Raw genomic sequence first — 21,912 nt, 5'->3', positions numbered from 1 at the left:
GTGGAATGAACCATCTGTGCAATATTTTGAGCTGAAACTTAAAAGACAGACTCTGGGAACAAATGATAATGTTATATTAGCTTTACAGAGAAATGGTATACTGCAGAAGCTTTAAAACAAAACAAATCTGAGGAGACACAATTGACGTTTCTTTCAGCTGCTACTAACTTATTTCAACATCAAGAGATGATGCAAGTAGACGCTGCCAATCTGGAGTGTGGTCACTGGTTTTGTGTTGAGCGTGAACTGTATTTAACGTGGCCTTGATAGATGAGGTCACTTCCTTTTCGAAATGTAAGTGTATTTGAGTCCATGTTTGGACGATGCGGTTGGTCTGAAGCGGCTGACCTTTCTCTAACGCCATGTGTTGTCTTTTTGTCCAACAGATGAAGGGCTGCATCAAGGTGCTGAAAGAGCAACCGTCCAACAGTGTGGAGGGACTCCTGAATGCACTGAGGTTTGTATGAATGTACAAGCAGCAGACTGAGACATAACATAGCTGTATGCTAGCTGCTATCTATAAGAGATGTCAGCAAACCTCTCCTTTTCGCCTTCAGGTATACAACACGGCATCTAAACGATGACAGCACCTCCAAACAAATCAGGGCCCTCCTGCAATGAAAGCAAGAGGAGAAGAGAAGGGGGGGAGGAAGAACGGAAGGAGCAAGAAAGGAGCAAGGAAGGAGCGCACTTGAAGGAGGAGGAAACAAATGCCAGTGGCTGATAAACCTGTTTGTTTACAACAAACAAAGAAAATTATCCCCAGGTTAAGAGCGATGATAGTAAGAAGAGGAAAATAATTATATATATTGTCAGCTGTCCATCATTCTGTCTCTCATTTTGTAAAGTAAGAAAAGAGAAAAAAAGCCAGAAAAGAAGATATAGATATATATTAAAAGAAATGAAACACATGCAGAAGAGTATGTTGGATTAAAGAGGAAGATATATTGGAAAATTTAAGGTCAGCAAACTGAAAATGTACAAAATAAGGGTTCATGTTCCAGCGGTAGTCTGACAAGTATTTTTGCACACACTTTGAAAACAATGCCATCTCCTTTCCCCTGCAATCTGATCCCAAACTGGTTCCCTGAGACTTTCCCGCGCTGCCCTCACACACATCATTGAACTGGAGGGGTTTACAACCTCTCCGTCTCCTTCAGCTGCACTGATCTCCACCTTTCATGAAAGCAATGTGATGGATACACTCCGGAGATTTGCTTCCATCTGTTTCACTTCTTTTCTAAATCAGTGCAGCTGGAGGGTGGGTGGCAGAGACAGGAGCAGCCCTTTCAGGATGCTTACATTTTAACCTTCATTTCTTCCTCATCCATCCACTTGATGCGTGCTTTTTCCTTGGCACAAAAACATAAAGACACACCCATGTAGAGCGCCAGCACAAAACATCTCGTGAGTTGTCTGGCTTTACTTGAACAATGTGCTTCACTCTTGCTGTCTTTCTCTCCATGGTGCTAAAGTGGGTTTTGATATCAGTGTGTGCTTGTTAGAAATGATTTGGCTTTAACTGATGAAAAAATGATATTTGACATGGCTTGGAAGATCCAAGAAAAGCATTCTAGCAAACCACAGCACATTTTACTTCTTCACTCAGTGCCAAAGCTGATTGGTTTACGCTCTTGTTGCATTGTCAATAAGCCAGGCTGGAGGGTACCAGGGCGCGGAGTCTTGTAGTCCTGTAATACATCGCTGATCATCTTTGTAAGTAAGGATTAGAAACATCCAACATGACACGTAAACACAGACACACACAAGTCAGATTTACACACACGCATTTTGAGAGAGATCTGAATGTTTGAGTGTAAATATGTAAGGCTTTTGTCAACAGGCATCTACATGGCCCACTTTGGGTGCTCAAGGAAAAAACACAACCGACTCCTGCATACAACTAGAGCTTTCTTTTAGTACGAGGTTGATAAAGTCATTCAATAAGTGGGAAATAAAAATAAAAAAGTTCTAAAGGAGATTTGAAAAGAAGTGCTGTACTTTGGATGTCTATAGCCCTTAGTCTAATTTAATTTGATCTTATAATATATTTTATATACAGGGGTATGCACACAAGCATATTCTGTATAAATACATAGATGGCATGTTGTAAAAGTTCTGACAGAAATGTGTAAATAAGGTGTTTTTATTCATTTTTAATTGTTCAGTGACGCTGAAATTGAGTATGTGTTGTCTCTCAGAATTACCATGCGTTTGGCTTGGACCATCGGACTTGCCGTAGTCATAGGTTTCAGAAATTCAGCTTCATTAATGGCGAATGAACCAGAAGGAAGGAAGGGATGCTAAATGGGTGGGGAGGGGCAGGGGATGTCCATTTGCTTGTTATTTTGTATATTTTGTGCAACAATAAACTTGTCATTTATTACATTGAACCAGAGAGGTCCAGCTTCTGTTCATGGGTCAGTTCAATAAGGAATGCATTGTGTTATTACACTGATTTAACATTTACGTCTTTCATTAATTCAGGTTCAAATAGCCTCAGCGATATCCAACAACTTGTTTGGGCATCATTGCAACATGTAAGAGGTTAATAGCTTTGTTAAATAAAATAGTTTCTCTTTCAAATGTCACAATAAAAAAAACAACAACACACATTTGTATTGCAAATTAAAATTCCATATCTGTATCCTGAATTCATACCAGCCCTAACTGCAGGCTGCTGAAGAAACCATTCTAAGCCTGTATAGGAAAATATAACACATTTTACATAAATGAGCTTATTCTGGATGGATACATTCTGGACACATGACAGAATTAGGTTTAAGATTAAAAATTATAAAAAGTATTCGGTTGGAAGTGTTAAAGTGCAAGTTTATGTATGGAGTATGGAGATTTCTTATAGATATCCAGATGCTTTTCAAAGAGCAAGAGAAGAGTTTGGGAAATGAACTGAATTGGCCAAGTTACACTCTCAACTCTAACCTAAAATGTGTGAGCATCAATCTGAATTACACACAATACATGTAGTTATTTTCAGCCTAAAATTTGTTGCTTTAAACATTGACAACTGATTATATCATTTTTTTGAGAAATGATTAAAATAAAGGTATCAGGCAGAGCTGTCACTTGTTAGGACAACAGTCTTTATCACAGCGCATCAAAGAATGAATTGTTTCCCGGTTAGTCCCTCAAGGTACAAAATGTTCTGCTACTGCAGGGCTCTTCAGTCACATGCCCAAATTCACCACGAGGGGGCAGCAAAAGATAATTTTATGAAAAAATGCAAACAAACGCAAATTAAAATCAGTAAATATTATTTGCCTGCTTCATGTAAAGCGAAACAGAACAGATTTAGCCTGGATAATCTATACATATTTGACATTCTGATACTATTAAGACATGGGGTAATCATTGCTCCATTTAAGATATAATGTTTAAGAACTAAATAACATAAATGTCTGGTATAGAGTTTCAGTGTGTATGAGACTGAGAAGATTGAACAACACACACACCGTCTGTACTGTAATGTACTGTACTGTGTCATTACTGGAAGGGGTAAAGTAGAGCAAGGGGCACAGGAGAGCCTGTGTGGAGTTATATATGGAAAAGGGAGCAGCAGGCATACACTGTACCGTCTTATAGGGTAAAATACAACCCCAGCTCCATATAGACACTGCTGCATTACAGTAATGCATAATGAACAGTAATTCAGATGTGAAATAATAGAAAAACAAAAGGCAAACAGTGGCTCTTGCGATTTGAAAGCTGTGTGTGTTTTGGACCAGTGTCTCTGGCTCTGGCTTTGTGCCCTAACTGCCATTTAATAAATAAGGAACCTGTGTCTTGGTTTACTTCCCTAATGGCATATAGTTAAACCCAGAGGTCAGTTATTTAACTTCTTTCAACCGACAATGTGAGCTATAACAGATCAGATAATAGAAATAATAATAATATCAGATATGCGTGAGGGCTGCCACATTTTCAATTGTTTGTGAGACAAAGTTTATCCATGAAGAATAATCAAATGAGGAAGTGAAATATGCAAATAAATATATTGCAGTTTTAGACTATTACAATGTGGGTGGAAGCTGTGATGTCTGTGTGAGTAGTACAGGGTCAACATGAATATGGAAATATTCTCTTCAGTTAGTGTTTCCAACAGTCAAAGTTATCTGATTCAAAAGTTCCCCTGAATTACAAATTCCCCTCCCGCTTTGCTCTCACTGCCTTCCCACTTAAAGCAGCACCCCAACAGATCAAGTGTTAACCGTTAACTGCCCCGAGGACGGAACACCTTATCAGCTCACAACTGAGCACGATATTTCTTCAACAGCGGTTTCCCTCCGCTGGCTTCCCCTCCCGCCTTTCAAAGATCTTTGACTCAGAGCACACACTCACACACATACACACACACACAACAATAAACAGTCACTTTTATCCCCCTCTTTGTCTCCTCCTCACACTCCTAACTAATCTAAACTGCTCCCGCCATGCTTCATATCAGTAGTTAGTCATTGTTCTCAATGTAAATCAGCCAGAGTTCCGTTAAAACTGGTCAGCCACTGCTGCGTCATATAAATGTGCTGACCAACTGTGATGTGCAACAGTTCTCTGTGAATTTTAAGGAGACTGCAAGGACAGCTCTAGATATTTCAAATGCACGATTCAGTGATGATTCAGTAAACAAGTTTGTTGTTTGAGAAGCAAAGAGAAAGAGCAAAACTGAATTTATATTATGTCTAAACTCACAGCCCAGGCAATGCATGTCTGCAGAGGAGATGAGAATGACAGCAATTCATGTAGAAAAAAACATTTTTACTGTACAACTACCACAGCTTGAGCTTCAACTCTTTCAGGGTCATCCACAATAACAGGCTGGATTTCTTTAGAACGTCTCCTTTCTTTATTCCTATTGATGTAGGTGAATATGAATAATAAGTGAATAAGTACAGCTCAGCAACATGCCTGTATGAAGACATGTCGTATATGGGCATGCTGCTCTGCGTGATCATCTTGAGATGATTAAAAGTCAGACTTTGCAGGAGAAACAATATCTGTGCATAAAATGATCCACTTATGACTCCTGCTAATGTCAGCATATTAACATTTTTTTTTCATAGACTTATGCACATGTTAAAGCCTCAAAAACTAAGAATGTTAAGTTGGTGAATTACCTGACAAGCTCCTACAGAAAAGGCCCAACGCATGGCCATACATGTTTAATAATCAATAGAGTACATTACATAACATTTCATCTTTTGACACAGCACACATGTTACATGTCTGCTGTCCACTGGCCATGCTCTGTCAAGCATTAAACTGACAAACCACAAGCAGCAGATATAACATGGTTTTCATAATTCAAGAGTATTGGAAATGTTAACGTATGAAGTGTGTGAGGCTAAGTTCGGTCCCTCCATCCTGCTTTCTGCTTAGCATGAAGCACACAACTTCATATAATAGGGCCCTTTGTTGGAAATGGGATGGAGAACATGTGTGCGATCGCACATGTGTGTGCACAACAGCTGCTATAGTCTACATGCCTTCTAATGTTACAAGGGATTGCATAACGCGCTTATATCATGAGTGAGACATGTGCTGTTACACACGAACTCTGTTTTACAATACCTGAAACACATACTGGAACTTTTTAACTACTAGAGAAAGTTCAAGGGTTATGGGAACTACACAGTGAAACTGAAGTGGCCAGACTTTAAACATAGATAGACACAGATTTCGAGCAACATGTCTGTTGTTTTTTTTTTCATGGAAACAAGTCAAGGAGTGTTGGGCATTTAAAAAAAAATATACTTTGTTTGATTCATGCACCCATGAATCCATGTCATCATATACGGCACACTGAAGAATTACACTTTTCATCAAGTGTTCTTTTGGATGGTTAAGAGTCTAATGTCCCCACAATGTTACGCACATACACACAACACAAATGAATCAGTATCTTGGACAGCCAAGTCCTTATTCTCCTGCTTTGCGTCTAGTGTGCCAAGATGGTAACGGCCGGGAAACACTGAGCAGAAATGTTCTTTGGTGCATCATAGCACCTAAGGGAACTGAGAGATGACTTGACACTTACCTCTAGGGTAGTCACTGTGAAGCTGATGACTGTAAAACACTGATTATAGCAGCTTTAAGATGGCCCTGTCTTATTCAGTGTAAATAAGGCAGGCCAAGTGTCAACATCTAGCTTTCTTTTCAGTTACTAAATCCATTTAATGTAATTAAATATGAGGCCAGGTAATAATCCAGCATAAAAATACTGTCCACAACGCAAAGAGAGTAGGAAAAGGAGAGAAATATACTCAAATATACTCACTATCACTCCAGAGTGCCTTTAATAATTTGTTGCATAATGACTATCAAAGCATTTTACAGATTAGCACCCAGCATATTCTTTGGAGATTTTTAATATTTTGTAATTGTGACATGAACTTGTGCTCCTTAAACCATCCTCTAAATGAATCCTACATTAATTCTGAACTCTAAACCAAAGCTTCAGCGTTTAAATGCCCTCCTTATTTGGCAAACACCAGTGAAGGACAAAGCAAGCCTGCACTCCGCTGGCTTCCTCCCTGGCAGCGAAAGTGTTAAGCGCCGCAGTAAGAGAGGGTCCCGGCCTTGCCCACTCTGAGTCTATCTGCATATTGGGCGGGAAGCTGTGGCTCTTTGTTGCTGCTGAGCTCAGCCAAAACCCCTCCCACAAAACGCCGCACTGGCGGGAAAACGGCCGGCTCCAGCGCTGAACTCAGTGACAATGGAGAAACCCACTAACACACACTCTTTGTTTCACACACTGTGCACTGCAGAGAGCACATTGCTTCCTGTGCACACACACGCAATAAAACCAAGTGCACACACATACATGTTGGCACACAGCAGGCAGTGTGGCGGCTTTGTTGGTCCTTTTATGAGCTAGCACACCCTTTTCCTGCCTGAGAGCAAAGGTGGACAAGTGGACAGATAGATAAACATGAGGATAGAGGACAGGGTTTATTATGATATAGCCTAAATGCAGCTGAGAGAAACAAAGTGTGTGAGATGTGTTGTAGCCCACCACCAGACACAATACATCATGGCTAAGCAGCTTTGTCTAAAATAAGCACATTACACATAATACGTGACAACCGAGTATGTGCAGTGTGTGTGTGTGTGTGTGTGTGTGTGTGGCTGAGTGCCCTCCTAAGTGCTGCCCTGGGAAAGGAGTTCACTGGGTTGCTGGAAAAACAGGAAGGCATGTCATGATCTGGATTTGGGAGGGTAGAAGAAGACGGGAGGGGGAGAAGAAAGTACTGAGCGGCCCCCGCATTACATAACCAGGCAGGAAATATGCAGTAGAGAGAGAGAAACTATATGAAGCCATGCATAGACTGCACCTATGACACTTTCCTTACAGGCTTTTCACATCTGATCACATCTCTCCCTCTCTCCTTCCTCTGGCTCTTTTTGTGCGTACGCCACGGAGCCAGACACCGCGACAAACGGGGAGAGCAGGAGCCACGTGGACTCGGTGAACCTGACTCATCCCTATAGACACACACATCAATAAATGATGGTCTGGGCCTGGCTCAGAATCCATACATCCCATCGCAACATTATAGAACATCATCTCTGTACTGCCTCGAATAAAAGCTGCACAACACTAAAGGAGCCACAAACACACACACAAGCACACATGGAGAGTCTATGGTTATAAAACAAAAAGAACAATACAATGCTCTTTTATTGGACTGACTCACACCTGGCTGTGTTGTGCTTCTAACTCAGTTGTAAGCTGCCTTCGTTCAGGGTCATTCTTCTACAAGGAACAAGACAGAGGAAGCTGAAATGTAACGATATATTTACACACACCGATCTTTTTTTTTAAGAAAAAAAAAAGGACGTCAAAGGGCACAAATATGAGATCCTGGTATACTCTGAACTCAGGATAAAGCTCAAATAAACACACACAGTCAACAGCTGGCAGCACTGATAGCTGACCTTTTGCTGCTCTTAACCGTCTGCACTGACAAGAAAAGAGACACACACTGAAACAAAATAGATACCCGCTCTCAACCAAGTCCTTCAAATTCCACATACTTCATCTCTGAGATTATATGACTGTGTGGTGTCTATCATTTTACCACCAGCAAATATTTGGCCTCCTGTATTATCTATAACAGTATCGTAAGCGATGCTTCTGGTAAACTGGTATTGAAGTCAGCAGTGTTTTTGACTACAGCAGTGGCTCTGTCTGATTAGCTGCTTGCGTGTCTGTCTGTGTGTGTAAATGCGTGAGTATTTTTTCGTCTCGCCAGGGCCAGATGGCAGAGAATGTTTAGTCAAATGGGATTAGAGATTAGGATTAAGTGGACTTCAAATTACCTAGACGCACAGTCACTGTATGACACACTACTACTGCAGAGCTCTGAGGCGGAGAGGCCAGACCAGTTCAACAGCTAGCATCATTGCTGTGTAAAGTTCACAAGGAAAATCTCAGATACAGACACAAATACAGATCTGAAAGGCTCCAAAGGCTGCACTGCAGTATGCTTTTCCTCACAGATAACCACTGTAGTAGTGATGAATTCCTTAGAGGAACAGTCTGACATTTTGGGAAATACACAAACTCACTTTGTGGCATGACAGACCTAGATGAGATATCCCTAGCTTGTCTCTATGCTAAATATTAAGCTGCAGCAGTTGCAAGCTAGTTTATCTCAGCACACAGTCTGGAAACGGCCTGTTCAGAGGTGGAAAATCTTGAGAATCTCCAAGTCAGTCCGTTTTGCCAGTGCTTTTGCGGCATTCATTGTGGTTGAGCTGCGCTCATGACAAAAGATCACATAAACAAAGCCCTCTTGTGGTAAAAAGTGGAAACATTTGGTAAAACAAATTGTGAACTAACACCTTTTTGAACACCTTTTGAAATTTTATCAACTGTCACACAGCATTGCTTTGGCTTAAACTGGACCTTGTGGGCCTGTGTTTACAAAATGGAAAATCATGTGCACAAAATGCTTGGGTGTTTAAATGAAATATCAGACGTAGAAATAGTATAAATGTCATGACTTTTGCAACTTATTTGCACATGTAAACACAAAACCACTTGCAAATATAAACTCTGTATTGAAAGCATGCATCTACTAAAAAGTAGGAGTAGAATAGATTTATGCAGAGTAGAAAAGAATGCTTAAAAATCTGAAGAGTAGAACAGCGAAAGCATGGAAGGAAGGGGGTCTGAATAATCCCCCTGCTCCATCATACCATCCAAAAAAAATGATGAGACAGCAAGTCTGAGATCTCAGCATCAACCCATGCCCTCATGAGAAGACAGGTGGACACGCTAGCTTTGTCTCGACGGATAGACAGCCACTGGCTAGATCATGGCAGGCAGATCTCTCTGTCATCTCACGCTTAGAGCCAGCTATGATTATGAGCTGCACTTGAGCTTCTAAGGAAAGACAAGTAACGAAAACATTAATCAATGGACCATGTCTTTTGACACAGAAAATTAGCCAATAAGTGATGGTATCAGTTGCAATTCAGAGGCAACTCGGGTATATCAACTATTCTTCACATCTGCTGCTCCATTGTCCTCCCTTCTGGAGAAACTTAGCATCACCAGACAAGCTGAGGTCTTCTCTGAAGAAGTTTTATGTTTTACGTTGGGGGTAATGTAAAAAATTCAAAGGTATGTTAATATTTTCCTCAGATTTCAAAGAAAAGCTCTGTATGACTATATTATGGACATATGGACTTGTGAATGCAGTAAACACAACCCCCAGGCACAAGTAATAAGAATACCAAAAGTTTTATGTATAATTTAATATTTCTTAGCTGGAAAACCCATAGTACTGTTGAGGATATTACTAGTTTTGGAGGAAACTGGTCATAAAACAAAAGACGTATGACAGCTTTCTCTCTTTCACTGCATGGCCATCTGAACTAGATTTCATGGAGTCTATATGACACGTAAAAAGTGATTGACTGTTCCAACTCACGGTGCTCAATTTTGTGAACACCACTTATAAAAATAAGAAACAATAATAATAACATTCTGTCGTTTCCTCATGATAAACGAATCAGTTTGTTTATCAAAACTAAATTGGAGCTTTATGGTAATGTCTTATTGTTTGTTCCAGCACCACGTTGAACAAATACCTTCATGCATCCATCACTATACCAACTACGTGTCATTTCACAAGCCACTGTGTAAGTGGCGCATAGAAAAACAGATGCCTAGTCCGAACTATTAACTGACAGCATACACTGGAAGCAGTACATTCAGCGTAAAGCCAGTAAAAAAGGGCAGAATCCATGGCAAAAAGGCCAGACAACAAGCATCTATAGGCCTCAGCGTGTGTTACATAAGTCCGCCTGCAGTTCCCCTCTGCGGGGCCTCATATACAGAACAGTGTGTGCTCTGTGAAAATATACAGCTACTGATCGGCTGTAGGGCAGGACTAGGCTGAGAGAGGCTGAGGCAGAAACGGAGCACTGAAACTGGAATTATTGTGCAGCTCACAGACTGATGCGGCTATACACACAAACACACAGACAGGAGATTCATACCTGCTCCCATAGCAGCAGTCTAATTAAACACTCAAGAATGCGGAAAACTCTACTTTAAGTGGACTTATTTTTATTTGTAGGCTGTGACTGCAGGTTTCTCGTTTCAAAGCTGGGATGGTGTGTTGCTTGTTTGTGCTCAGGGTCTGCAGCTAAAGAATTTACTCAGTGAGTGTCTGTACGTCTGTAGATGAGCCTCGGCGGCGCGGTGCGTAAATCACTAATTAGTCTTGTGACCACGGGTGCTGCCCTACTTCTCTACTTCTGTGGACGGTTATGTGAGGTTCAAGGAGCTTTATGTCACCGAATTGCGCAAGCTTGCTTCTTTAAATGCGAGTGATTCAGCAGTGCCTGGAGGTGCCAAGCCAGACTCACTGAGGCACTCACTGAGGATCGTACCACACACAAAGTTGCCAGAGAAAATGTGAGGCACTGAGAAGTGTATCAGATGACTGAAAACCATTTTTCCTCATTCGAAGGATGCCTTCAGTGTTCCTAGTTTTGTGATTACAGAAGTAAACAGAGCAGTTGTATTAAAATGTACAAAAGGAGGAAAGAAGAAAACCAGACACCAGTTGCACAGTGACCTTTGCTATGACTGTGACTCCCATACTGAATGGTAAGCCCCCAGTAAGCTTGAGGCCTGACCCAGTTTGGAAAGAGAGAATGTGGGACACACACACAGACTTCCAGCTATTATATAGCTGGGAATATTTTTAGTCATGTGGATGAGGTCAAACACTAGAAGACTATGAAATGAACATTTACTGACAGAAAACATCTTAGGCCAGGGCTGACAGCATAAAGAAAGAGTCTTAACTGGGGACGCAGAACAAATTGTGTGATTCTGAGGAGGCCAGGCAGGTGAGGGGATGGAAAGGGTGCACTAAAGAAGGCACATGGAGTCATGCCAGGTATTGTGTAAGTGGTTTCAGAGCAGGCAGACACACCTCGCATTTGACGGGGGTAGGACAGGCTGCTTGATAAACAAAGACCTGGAACCACCCCTGTGAGAACACACACTCTCCTCACAGCACTGTCAAGAGCAGAAATTAAGACCAGAAAGACAACAGGACAAATCAGGTGACTAGTCATTATCAGACAAAGAACCGGAAAAACGTATTTCACGACAATGAAACAAGGTGGGAGAAGGCAAACAAAGCACAGTACCCGCTGCTGTGTAAGCATGCCACTGAGAGCTCAGTGAGATATGAGTAAAACTACGGCTGATTACACAATCCAGTTTTTTGGACTTTACTTGAGTGATACCATCACAACATCACCTGTTATTATTAGTTTATTGAAAATGTATAACTTAAGTAAGGTATCCTGCCTGAAGCTTGAATTACCTGAAAGAACCTGAAATATTTTAGGAAGATTTTCAGCTGATCGCATGCATATAAAAATTTGGCACATCATTTAAAACACAATAGAAAAATAAACCTTTCTCTAAATATTAAAAAAAAAGTTGCAGGTAGGCAAATGGAGTAAAAAAACACTCCATAAAACATCTACTTTATCTTTTTGATTCCACACTACAATGCAAACAGGCCAGTACAATTCAGCGCCATTAATTCCATTCAACTCTATGGGAAGCAATGAAGTATCCCTATTAGGACTGTGAGGAAACATTGCATTGGAAATATTTGTGCAACCTGTATGTAAATAGTAGTAGTCCAGAGGCAGTGCAGCTTCTAAAACGTCACAGGTACTTCCTTGTGCGTTGTCCTGGTGTTTTTAGAGGAGTCCTTAGAGGTTTCACTGCAGCCCGGGGCAACAGCAGCACAAAAGTCCTTTGAGACAGTCTCTCCTCCCGAGATAGGAGGTGCACCAGCACTCAGAGACTGGTCACAGGCTGGATCAGCCTTCCTCTTCTTCCTCACATGATAGTGATGCTTCTTGGATTTCAGGTGAGCTGCAGATACAGAGAACACTCCTGGATATGTTTGACATGAGATGGCCTTTAACAAGTAGGGATTGTTTATCAGAGTGTGCATGATTGAGAAATAGATTTTGCATTTACCATCAATATTCATGTCAGTCTTTTATATGATACAAAATAATGGCTAAAAAACGAAATGGCAAAAGTTGGGAGTGCTAATAAAAGAATTAAAAAGTCAGACTGCATAATAATGCCTCACCTGTCCACTCCAGGTCACCGATGATCACTTTGTCACACAGGTCACAGGTGTGGCAGCTCCGCTTGTTTCTCTGCTCCGCCCCCTCTACTCTGACTGGTTCAACAGCCGGCTTCTCATTCTGAGAAGAGGAGCAGGGTTTCGGAAAAGAGATGAAGAAAAACAACCATAAATAATAAATAATAAAGGGAAGATGGCAAAAGGGAGGAAAGCGGACAGGCCCGGATGAAAGTAGCCATTTGAGACTAATGAGGCCCCACCTTACTGAGACTGTCAAGTATCTGCAGTGCAGGGTTCAGCACTGTCTCCTCCCACCTTGAAACATCCGTCACATCCAGGCCGTACACTGCTGGGATGTTGACTCCTGGTCCTGCACCCACAGAAAGGTCAAAAAATGCATGCAGTTAGCACACATTATACATTTCACAAGGCCAACGCCAGCTGCCAACAAGAGTAATGATGGCTTTTCAAGGCTGATATTCCATTAACAGTTTCCGAAATTCATTTTTAATTAATGTGATCTACCACTTACTATTAGGCAGTTGAGTTAGTAAGGGTGTTGCTTTACAATGCAAATGCAGTTAAAGCATTTGGGTTTCTACAGACGACAGTACGCTGATCCATGTCACATCATGAATGTCAACGAGAAAAAAAAACACAAACCATTCATCATACTGCACCTGACCTGCACCTGCTTATTCCCCATCTAATACAAACAGACAGACTCCAGAGGGTCTGAGATCAGAAAGGCTGAGATGGACCAGTACAAACTGGGAAATGTACAGGAGCAGTGATGTGCTGGAGCCGCACCCTGAAGCTCTGTCAACCTGCTGACTCACACTGGCTCGATAATGTCTCTCCCTCCTTCCCTCCGTCCTCCCACCCTTCTCTCTTGTGCACCATCTCTCTTTCTTTCGCCATCAGTCTTGCTTCGGCTTTCACTCACTCACTCACTCTCTCTCTCTCTCTCTAACGGTTCCACCCCCGCATTTCTATTTTGCATCAGTCAGCAGTCTCCAGGCCAGGTCTCAGCACTGAACAGCAGCACCAGGCCCTGCCCTGCCCTGCCCTGCCCGTCTCTCTGTCAGTCCGTCTATCTGAGTTCCAGTCTGCATCAAGAGCCACTGCCCTGCATCAACTGAAGAAGCAGATACACAGGAAATGCAAATGGGTGTAACTTGTAGAGAAAGTGACTTAGCTGTAACTTTATGTAAACAAAGTCATATGCTATGCCTGCAAGTTACATTTACAGAGTATGTACTAGAGTTAAAATACTCAGCATTATATTCAGATTAAATACTCGAATAGAAAAGACTGTGTACTCAGAATACAGAATGAAAAATAAATACAAGATTAAGATTCCAGAGGATTTGACAGGCACATATGTGTCAACCATTGCTGATTCAATATCTTTTTCAGAACTCAAAAGCTGACTTTGTGGGCAGGATGTATGAGACCTAAGTCTCGTAAGGCTATGATAAGGATCAAAATACGATCTGTGTAGCAGAACCTGCCATTTGTTTTACGTTTACTAACCATAACCCTAACCCAGCCAACTGCATTACCCCAAATGAACCTGACCTCTGACAATCTCAGTCAGTAATTTGGGTATGTTACGCCAGTAGTGGCTCACGTAGCTTTTAGCTTTCAGCATGGACAATGGTCCATTACCATGCACTTCTGACTTAGGTACTTGGTAGTTCGGACCTGACAAGTGCGACACTGAAGTCCAGACAGGAATTTGATGATGCTTGCAAAATGCATCCTGGGATACCTAGCTGTCACAAGTGCACGCAAATTATTCACGGTGTGTTCTCAATAAAATAAGCAGGGCAAGTACACACGTGGGTACTTGGACTGCACTTAGTCAGATGCTTACTTTGAAATGGATCAGGTGGAGAGTGATGATGTTTCTCACATCCACAAGAACACTAGTACAGACAAGAAACCCCCAGTGAGTGGGAAACAAAAATGACTCTCTATAGGCCCGGAATGGTGCTGCATTTGTGGTAGGCAGGGCTTTGCATGTCTTACTGTCTGCTGCCACATATGTATAGTCTGCTCTCCCTGTTTGTGCTGTTGTCGGTCCTTCAATTTGGAAAATTGTCAAAGATTTAAAGAATAGTTTTTTTGTTGCTTTTGGCAGTTGTGGTGAAGTATGCCATGACCGTTCAGTTTTGGCTTCAGGCCAGCTCTCTGGAACCACCAAGCTTTTTTTTTTTTGTTAACAGGCTTTGATATGCAAAATCAGTGGAGTTCTCTTTGAACCCTGATGTTTAGCAGGTAGGCTGTTCACCATGTTTTCAGCCAAAGAGGCAGAAAAATGGCAAATGTTTTCATCAGGTTCAGTTTATGAATATAATATCCATGTGTTAAACTCACATATTCATTTAAGTGAATCCCATTAACCTGTAAAGCCAACTCAATTATGGCTTAATCCTCTCTACGCAGACTGCCCTGTGGATCTGAGGGCAGCAAACACCCTTCTAGGCTTCAGTTAAAAACTCAACTGGGAATCATCTGGGGCTCCATTATTACAGAGGAACAGAGTGGTACTGTATGCACAGTTATCAATATAACCAACAGTATTGACTTTGTCAAAGGACTGAGTGTTTTGGAACACAGAGTCTTCACACAGCCACACCCCAGAGCCATAAACTTACATTTTATCCAAATAGTTGGCCGTAGCCACATTTTGACGGCTTCTGGTCGCAATTTGCATATTGCTGCTTTAAGCTAAAGTTAAACACGTGATGCACTTCATTCTTTCCACATCAAGGCCAGCTGTGCTTAACTGAATAGCTAACACAGGATGTGAAAGCAAAATAAACACAAGGGTCCTCAATGGCATCACCTCACCCCGCACCTGCATCGTTTGGCTTTGTCTTTTATATCTGTGTACACCACTAACCTTTAAAACACTGCCGTGTGTGTGTGCTTATACAGTGTACAGTAGACAGTGCACTTGGTCAATTTGTCACAGTTTGTCTCACACAGTAGTTACTGTTAATCAAAGTTTCAGATTTCACTCTCATAGTTACCGTTTGTGTGCTTCTCTGTGTGTCAGAAGGCAAGCCTTTTGTGTTTATGGTACAATAGCGGGCAGGTGGTGGTGGCGGGTGTCACCTGGCATACCTACACCAGATGCCAGATCTCTCGTTTAGATACTTTAATTAATACTTCACCCCAACAGTCACCACCCTGTGCCCTCATGTCGCCACTCTCTCTCTCCTCACTTTGTTCTTTTTTCTCTCCTTCTCTCAACACCCCCCACCACCCCCCACAATTCCCCTTTGCAGTCACCAACCTCCCAATGGGCCGCCTGGAGTGGTGGTAAACAAAAGGAAGATACTGTGTGGTGGACTGGCAGATGCTGAATGCAACCCCCCCTTGCACTATACTCGTTTGGATCTGGTGAAATTTAACTCTGCGAATCCACTACGCCTTCAATGAGGGATGATAAGAAACTCTGAAGGGACAAAGGACAGGGTGGTCGGGACACACACACAAACTGAGAGGGTTGCCTTTCAAGCCCACAGGGGAGAACGCTTTGCCAACAAGAAGGAGCATAATCTGTCGCTGGGCAGCTGCTTGCCAGTGTTGAGTGTGTGTGTGTGTGTGTGTGTGTGTGTGTGTGTGTGTGTGTGTGTGTGTGTTGAAACAGTATTCCACCTGTTGCAACAAACGGGCCAGCAGTCATTTGCTGCGTTATCCTCCTCCTGTTTGCTGAGTGAGGATGTGCGCCTGTGTGTGTGTGCTTTGCTTTGCTATAAAAACCCTACTGCCGGCCTTAGTGCGGCGTCCCCCAGCCCAGCTGTGCTTCTTTGGCTGTCATCCACACACAACAGCTGCCTCTATTCACTGAACGGACCCTTTCCTCTTTCCTATAGTTCCTCTTCCACTTTTTGTCTCCCTCACCTCCTTCATTAATCTGTTGTTCATGACATGACATTTTTGGAGCAGGTTAAGTATCTCGGTAGGACTGAATCAACATTGGATTTTTGTGGTCTGAAGGTATATCTGCATATTATTAGCAATCCTTAACCAATTAGGGCCATTCTTTTTCCTTAAATTTAGCTCCATGAAAGCAACGTTATACAATTATTATGCTGGCACATTGACACTGCAGTCTGTGATGTGGTGGTGGGGTGGTAAATTTGTAATTACAACAAAATGTGGAGTTCTATTCAAAAACGACAATAACAACAACAACAACCTCCTTAAACCGTTACTAACAGTAACTAATGACTAATTAGGAATAAACATGGGATCACATGACTTCTTGCCAGTGAGAAAGTCTCTATTAGTAATTAACCACTGAACTAACTGAACCAAATGAACTTATCCACTTCCTTAGAGCCCCTGGCTTTACTGGTACTTTCTAAGCACAGACAACACTGCACTTCTAGCAGCTAAGTAGCGTATCATTGCCCCCCTTAGGGCAGTTGTTTTGCTAACTAACATTAATGTTTTTTACATTTCCATTCCGACTCCAGCCCTCTCTCGTCTCTCCTCCTAATGACGGACACAGAGAGGTCTCTATGGCGACAGTAACACCAGCTTGACTTTATCTGGTCTTTAGGCTGCATTTGTGTGTGTTTGTAAAAATTTGTACTTGCTAGAAGACACGATTCTAAACTTGCCCCGCAACAGTTGCCCCAACTGGATCAGAAGACCTCTCCTCTCTCCATATCCATCCATCCATCCATCCCTCCCTCACTCACAGGACTGAAATATACCTTCACTCCTGTTACTTAACACTAATGAGGCCTCAGCCAAACTACACCTGCGTATCCTGGTTACAAGTAGAGAGAGAGTGTGTGTGTGCTTACGAGCATGTCTTTGGAGAATTTAAACAAACACTGAGGAAATTGGACCCCTCAGCATAAAATATGCCACTTATTATTAAAATGAATATAACCTCACATTACCGTTTTCTTTAAGGGTAATTAAATCCACTAATAAAACTTTAAACATTCCCCACACAGACACACACAACCTTAACGTGTGCGCCCACACACTAAAAGCCAAGTGAAATTAGGCTTTATTTCATATGAGCTGGATGACCTGGTATTTCAATTCCCATAGCCACCGAAGTTAAGGCCATCGATAACCATGACTCCTGTTAAAAAGTATTTAAGAACGCCTCCCTGGCCTCTCTCTGACAGTCACTGCTGAATGCTGAAACTGTGACCTGATAAACTGGGTTAAACGTGTCTCTCCGAAGCATGTGATTCTACCTCTTTCAAGGCATTTAAATGTAAAGGCATCAATCGGGTCATTTTCAAGCTTCCATAATCTACTTCATCGTGTTTGCCTGACTGACGCTCTGTCTGTCATTTCCAATTCATCTGTCCCTTTCAGCCACGAGTCTCTGTATGCTTGGCTTGGTGCACAAGGATCCCAACGACCCTGTTGCCCGAGTTTGTGTGGTCGGAGGCGAATTCCTGGCAGCTCTGTAACACTTCAAGAGATTAGTTTGTGTGTGTGTGTGTGTGTGTGTGTGTGTGTGTGTGTGTGTGTGTGACGCTAAGACGAAAAGAAAAGAGGTCAGCAGTCACAGCAAGTCAGAGAAGTAAACAGAAGATACAGGGTAGCACGGAGGGGTGAGTGAGGGTAAACAACAAAACCTCAAGTTAGAAGACCTCTGGCCACAGGTGGGCACAAGAACAAGGCAGTCCTTGGCAAATACTTTAATATTCTGACGTCTTCAATAGAAATTGCCCTAACAATCTGGTGTAAGAGGAATTCCTATATTTGTCAGACTGGGTAGCATTCTCCTATTTTGTACAGTATGACAGCAGGCTATGACAACATTTCTGCACTTCATCACCTTTGCAGAGATTTGGGAAACACAGACTCTGGCGATTAGACGTCACTGCACAAAAGAAACAAAAACAAAAATAATAAGTCTGTATTTCCAAACAGACAAACAAACTGCGTCATTCAGCGATTCATTTGGTCATGACCGAACATTTTCAATAAAGTCAACCCCCAAGTGCAATGGCTTATTAAATGTGAAGTGCATTCGTAGAAAATAATCTTATTACTTTACATTATTTGTAATATACAGGGGAGTTCAAGATTTTTAAGACTTTAGAGAGTTAATCTCATGTGTTGCCACCTGTACGTTCATGTTAAGTTTCGTGAATACGATCAGTCATCTTTGAAAACATAAAAAATAGTCCCTTGGAAATCCAAGGGGCAACTACAGTGAACTAAAAGCACTGACTACCATAACTGTATTGGCAAGGGACTACTTTTTATGTTTACTTTGGGACCAACTCAAAGACAGGCGTGAGGACTTTTTTAAGTAGGAAGGCTGTAGGAGGCTTGTGCTTCTCACCATGATCAACACAGTTCCTGCTCCAACTGTGACACTGTTGTTGCCGGTCTTCTTAAAAAATTGATAAATTCCGAGAATGAGACTGGGGTGTACAAATATCGGAAACAAACACTACGAGACCATATCTTAGGTGAGGTTTAGAAAGTTCTGGTATATATAGAGAGCTGACCTCATCTGCTACCACTGGCCTTTTCAAGCCTGATGATGCACCATGCTCCAAACTGCTCTTCAAGGAAGGTTACATGTATGGTCTTAAGGCAAGACACACAGTGAAACACACAATGCATGTGCATAAACACAGACAACCTCAGACAGATTACTGCATATGTAAAACAGCAACAACGCAGCCAGACACACACATGTGATGAAGACCATATGGTGTGTGCAGCGGGAAGGCAGGCGGTCAGAAAGAGGGGTATTGAGGTTTAGGGCCTGCCGTGGCCTTAAGCCACTTGGGCCTAACAGGATTAGAGGGCTGGGTTACTGCAGGGCATGCTGCTGGTGGGACAGAGAAGCAAGGTTTCCTTTTTGGGAAAGAGAAACACACTCAGCCTTTCTACAGCTTTTAAAAAACATCTGACTACCAGGGACTGCAACTAGGGTGGGAAATCACCACCTGCCATAGATAGGTTGATTTTGGCTGGGCAATGGCAGCAACCCTGGCAGGGAAGCAAACACGGTTCACGTCTATGTATTTGGTGGCACAAGGGACCTAGTGCTGGGGGAAAAAAGTATTCAAGCGTTGTAGATGCAGGTGTGTACAGATGGAGGGATCGTGAAACTTTATCCACTATACTGCGTCAAAGCAGCTCAAACATGTTGTATAAAAACAAATCCAACTTTGTGCCAGTGAACGAGTAAATCTGGTCTGCACCAGCGAAGCACAGCTGATGTTTCTGAATCATGGTATAATTTTGCACATGTTCTATTAATCGTCTCTGCTGCTGACACACGAGACGGCAAGCATAGCTTAGCATAAAAACAGGAAGCAGAGGAAGGCCTTACTACTAATACTGGGCATGTACGAGCTTTAGATGTGATATTATGTTTGACATATGCCAGCGTGCCTTTTCTCTCTAATTTCAGTCTTTATGCTAATCCAAGCTAAATGTCCCTTAATTGTAGCTTTATATTTAACTCCACTCTATCAGAGTAGTATAAAAGTTCTTATAATTGTCTAGTGTTAGATGTTGAAGTATTCTCTTCAAATTTATACTAAAATGAGTTTTCCTTTGAATAATATTTCACGCATTTCCAATTAAAAGTGTCTTTAAGAATCTTTCTAAAAACTACAAAAAGGTGGCATGTCACCACAAACTCACAACTTCCATACTCCAGAACACAACACAGTGTCTGAGAGGATTGCTGTGTGTCAAATGGAGTACCTCTGTCTCATCTTGTTAGAGAGTGGTGATTACTAAAGGCTATGGAGGACAAATGCACCACACACTTACACTCTTCATGGGGTGGGTGAAAGGTACTCACGTTTAAGAAAGCGGTTGCAGACCCATTTATTCTGTTTGCGGGCATAGCGCCTCGTAGCGATCTTTAAAGCTTCTATACCTGGAGAGGGTTGAACAGCAGTGGTCATAGATGTAGAGATGGGAGAAAAGAAAAAACTTCTGCTGGTTGAATCTTCTGGTTGATCAGTCAACCAACCAGTGAATATAAATCCATCTCAGTGAATTAGATCAGATTATTCTCTGACCTTTTTCTCGTAGTATGTCCTTCTCCTGCAGGACGATGCTTTCAGGAGTAGTCAGGTAGTCATGAAACTCCTTAAAGCCAATCGACTGGAAAATCCCATGCTGATAGTCCTGACTGAGAAAAGAGAAGAAAAGAGGTGAGACTGTCCATTATTAGAAAAACTTTCTGTCTCCAACTTGACATTTATAGACACCCGGTGGTGACTCGTTTCTCCTTTTCCTCCTCCTCCATCTCTTGTTCCCTCCACAAACAAAGAATATCAGTCTGAGCAGATGTGTGACCCTTCAGGGACGGAGTGACAGAAAGACATTTAAAAAAAAAAAAAAAAACCTAATGGAGCTGATAGAGGGAGCCACGGGGGCCATCTCACAACAATTTCAGCAGTGCTACCTTTATGAGCCAGAGCTGTACTTTTTTTTTTTTTTTTTTTAGATTTTGGTAATTGCACAGTTGGCATCTTCAATGACGAGTGAGTGACTGCAACCTCAGCTAGAATGTTATTTTGGCGCATTTTCTGCACCGCTGTGAATGTAATCCTGGAAGTGAAAGAAATTTGGTAACAGTCAAGAAACTTTGACAAGATCCCAAAAGTTCTTTCTTTCCTGGCCTGGCTCCTGTGGCGGTTGGCTAGCTGCAAAAAAGATGCATTGATGCACGAAATGAAGTTAAAAACAATCAGGAAATCCCTAGATGGCTGCATGGAGAATTGGCCAGTAGCTTCAATGTATGATCATAAAAAAAAAAGGACTACCTGACTAACCACTCTTGGCGAGAAGTGGAAAAAAAAAAGTTATTCTAGGATCAACTATACCAAGGTGATTCTGGCGAACCGACGTAATAAAAAGTCACATTTGTTCATCAACTATCAGTTACCATGCAGAAAAACTTCAACTTAAGACACTTTAAAAAATCAAGTGAAGTGGAAAGAAGTTCTGTTTCTCCATGATTTCTAAGCTGCTTCAGAGACAAATGTCTAGATATGTTTTCTCTGCATTTCTTCCAAATGCACAATACAACACAATGTTCAGGTCACCAAACCAAGCATGAAAACAAATGATGACTGACCAATTCTCCAATTCCCAAACATATTAGAACATGCACTATAAGACTTAGACTCATAAGAGAAAGAAGAAGTGGAATTAACAAAAATAAATCTGGCTAGACAGAAATTTGAGAATAGTGACAGAGCACAGG

The 21,912-nt window shown here is 41.9% G+C and overlaps 2 protein-coding genes across 10 annotated transcripts in view; one reads left to right on the top strand and one right to left on the bottom strand.

The window, feature by feature from the left end:
• The window catches only part of fam49al (family with sequence similarity 49 member A, like), a 29,487-nt gene extending 27,094 nt beyond the window's left edge, over positions 1-2,393 (top strand). For all 4 annotated transcript variants that reach the window (XM_047604956.1, XM_047604959.1, XM_047604958.1 and 1 more), the window contains 2 exons: positions 387-457; positions 558-2,393. In XM_047604956.1, coding sequence (XP_047460912.1) covers positions 387-457; positions 558-621 — 135 coding nt within the window. In that variant the 3' untranslated portion in view covers positions 622-2,393. The remainder of the gene's footprint in view (positions 1-386; positions 458-557) is intronic.
• A 9,415-nt stretch (positions 2,394-11,808) lies between these two features.
• Positions 11,809-21,912, bottom strand: part of trit1 (tRNA isopentenyltransferase 1) — a 33,948-nt gene continuing 23,844 nt past the window's right edge. For all 6 annotated transcript variants that reach the window (XM_047605628.1, XM_047605629.1, XM_047605633.1 and 3 more), the window contains 5 exons: positions 20,720-20,832; positions 20,497-20,574; positions 12,926-13,035; positions 12,669-12,786; positions 11,809-12,442 (listed from right to left, as the gene is read on the bottom strand). In XM_047605628.1, coding sequence (XP_047461584.1) covers positions 12,222-12,442; positions 12,669-12,786; positions 12,926-13,035; positions 20,497-20,574; positions 20,720-20,832 — 640 coding nt within the window. In that variant the 3' untranslated portion in view covers positions 11,809-12,221. The remainder of the gene's footprint in view (positions 12,443-12,668; positions 12,787-12,925; positions 13,036-20,496; positions 20,575-20,719; positions 20,833-21,912) is intronic.

The sequence above is a fragment of the Mugil cephalus genome, chromosome 14, assembly GCF_022458985.1.
Source record: "Mugil cephalus isolate CIBA_MC_2020 chromosome 14, CIBA_Mcephalus_1.1, whole genome shotgun sequence".
NCBI classification, from domain to species: domain Eukaryota; kingdom Metazoa; phylum Chordata; class Actinopteri; order Mugiliformes; family Mugilidae; genus Mugil; species Mugil cephalus.
This window is presented reverse-complemented; position numbering and strand designations above follow the sequence as displayed.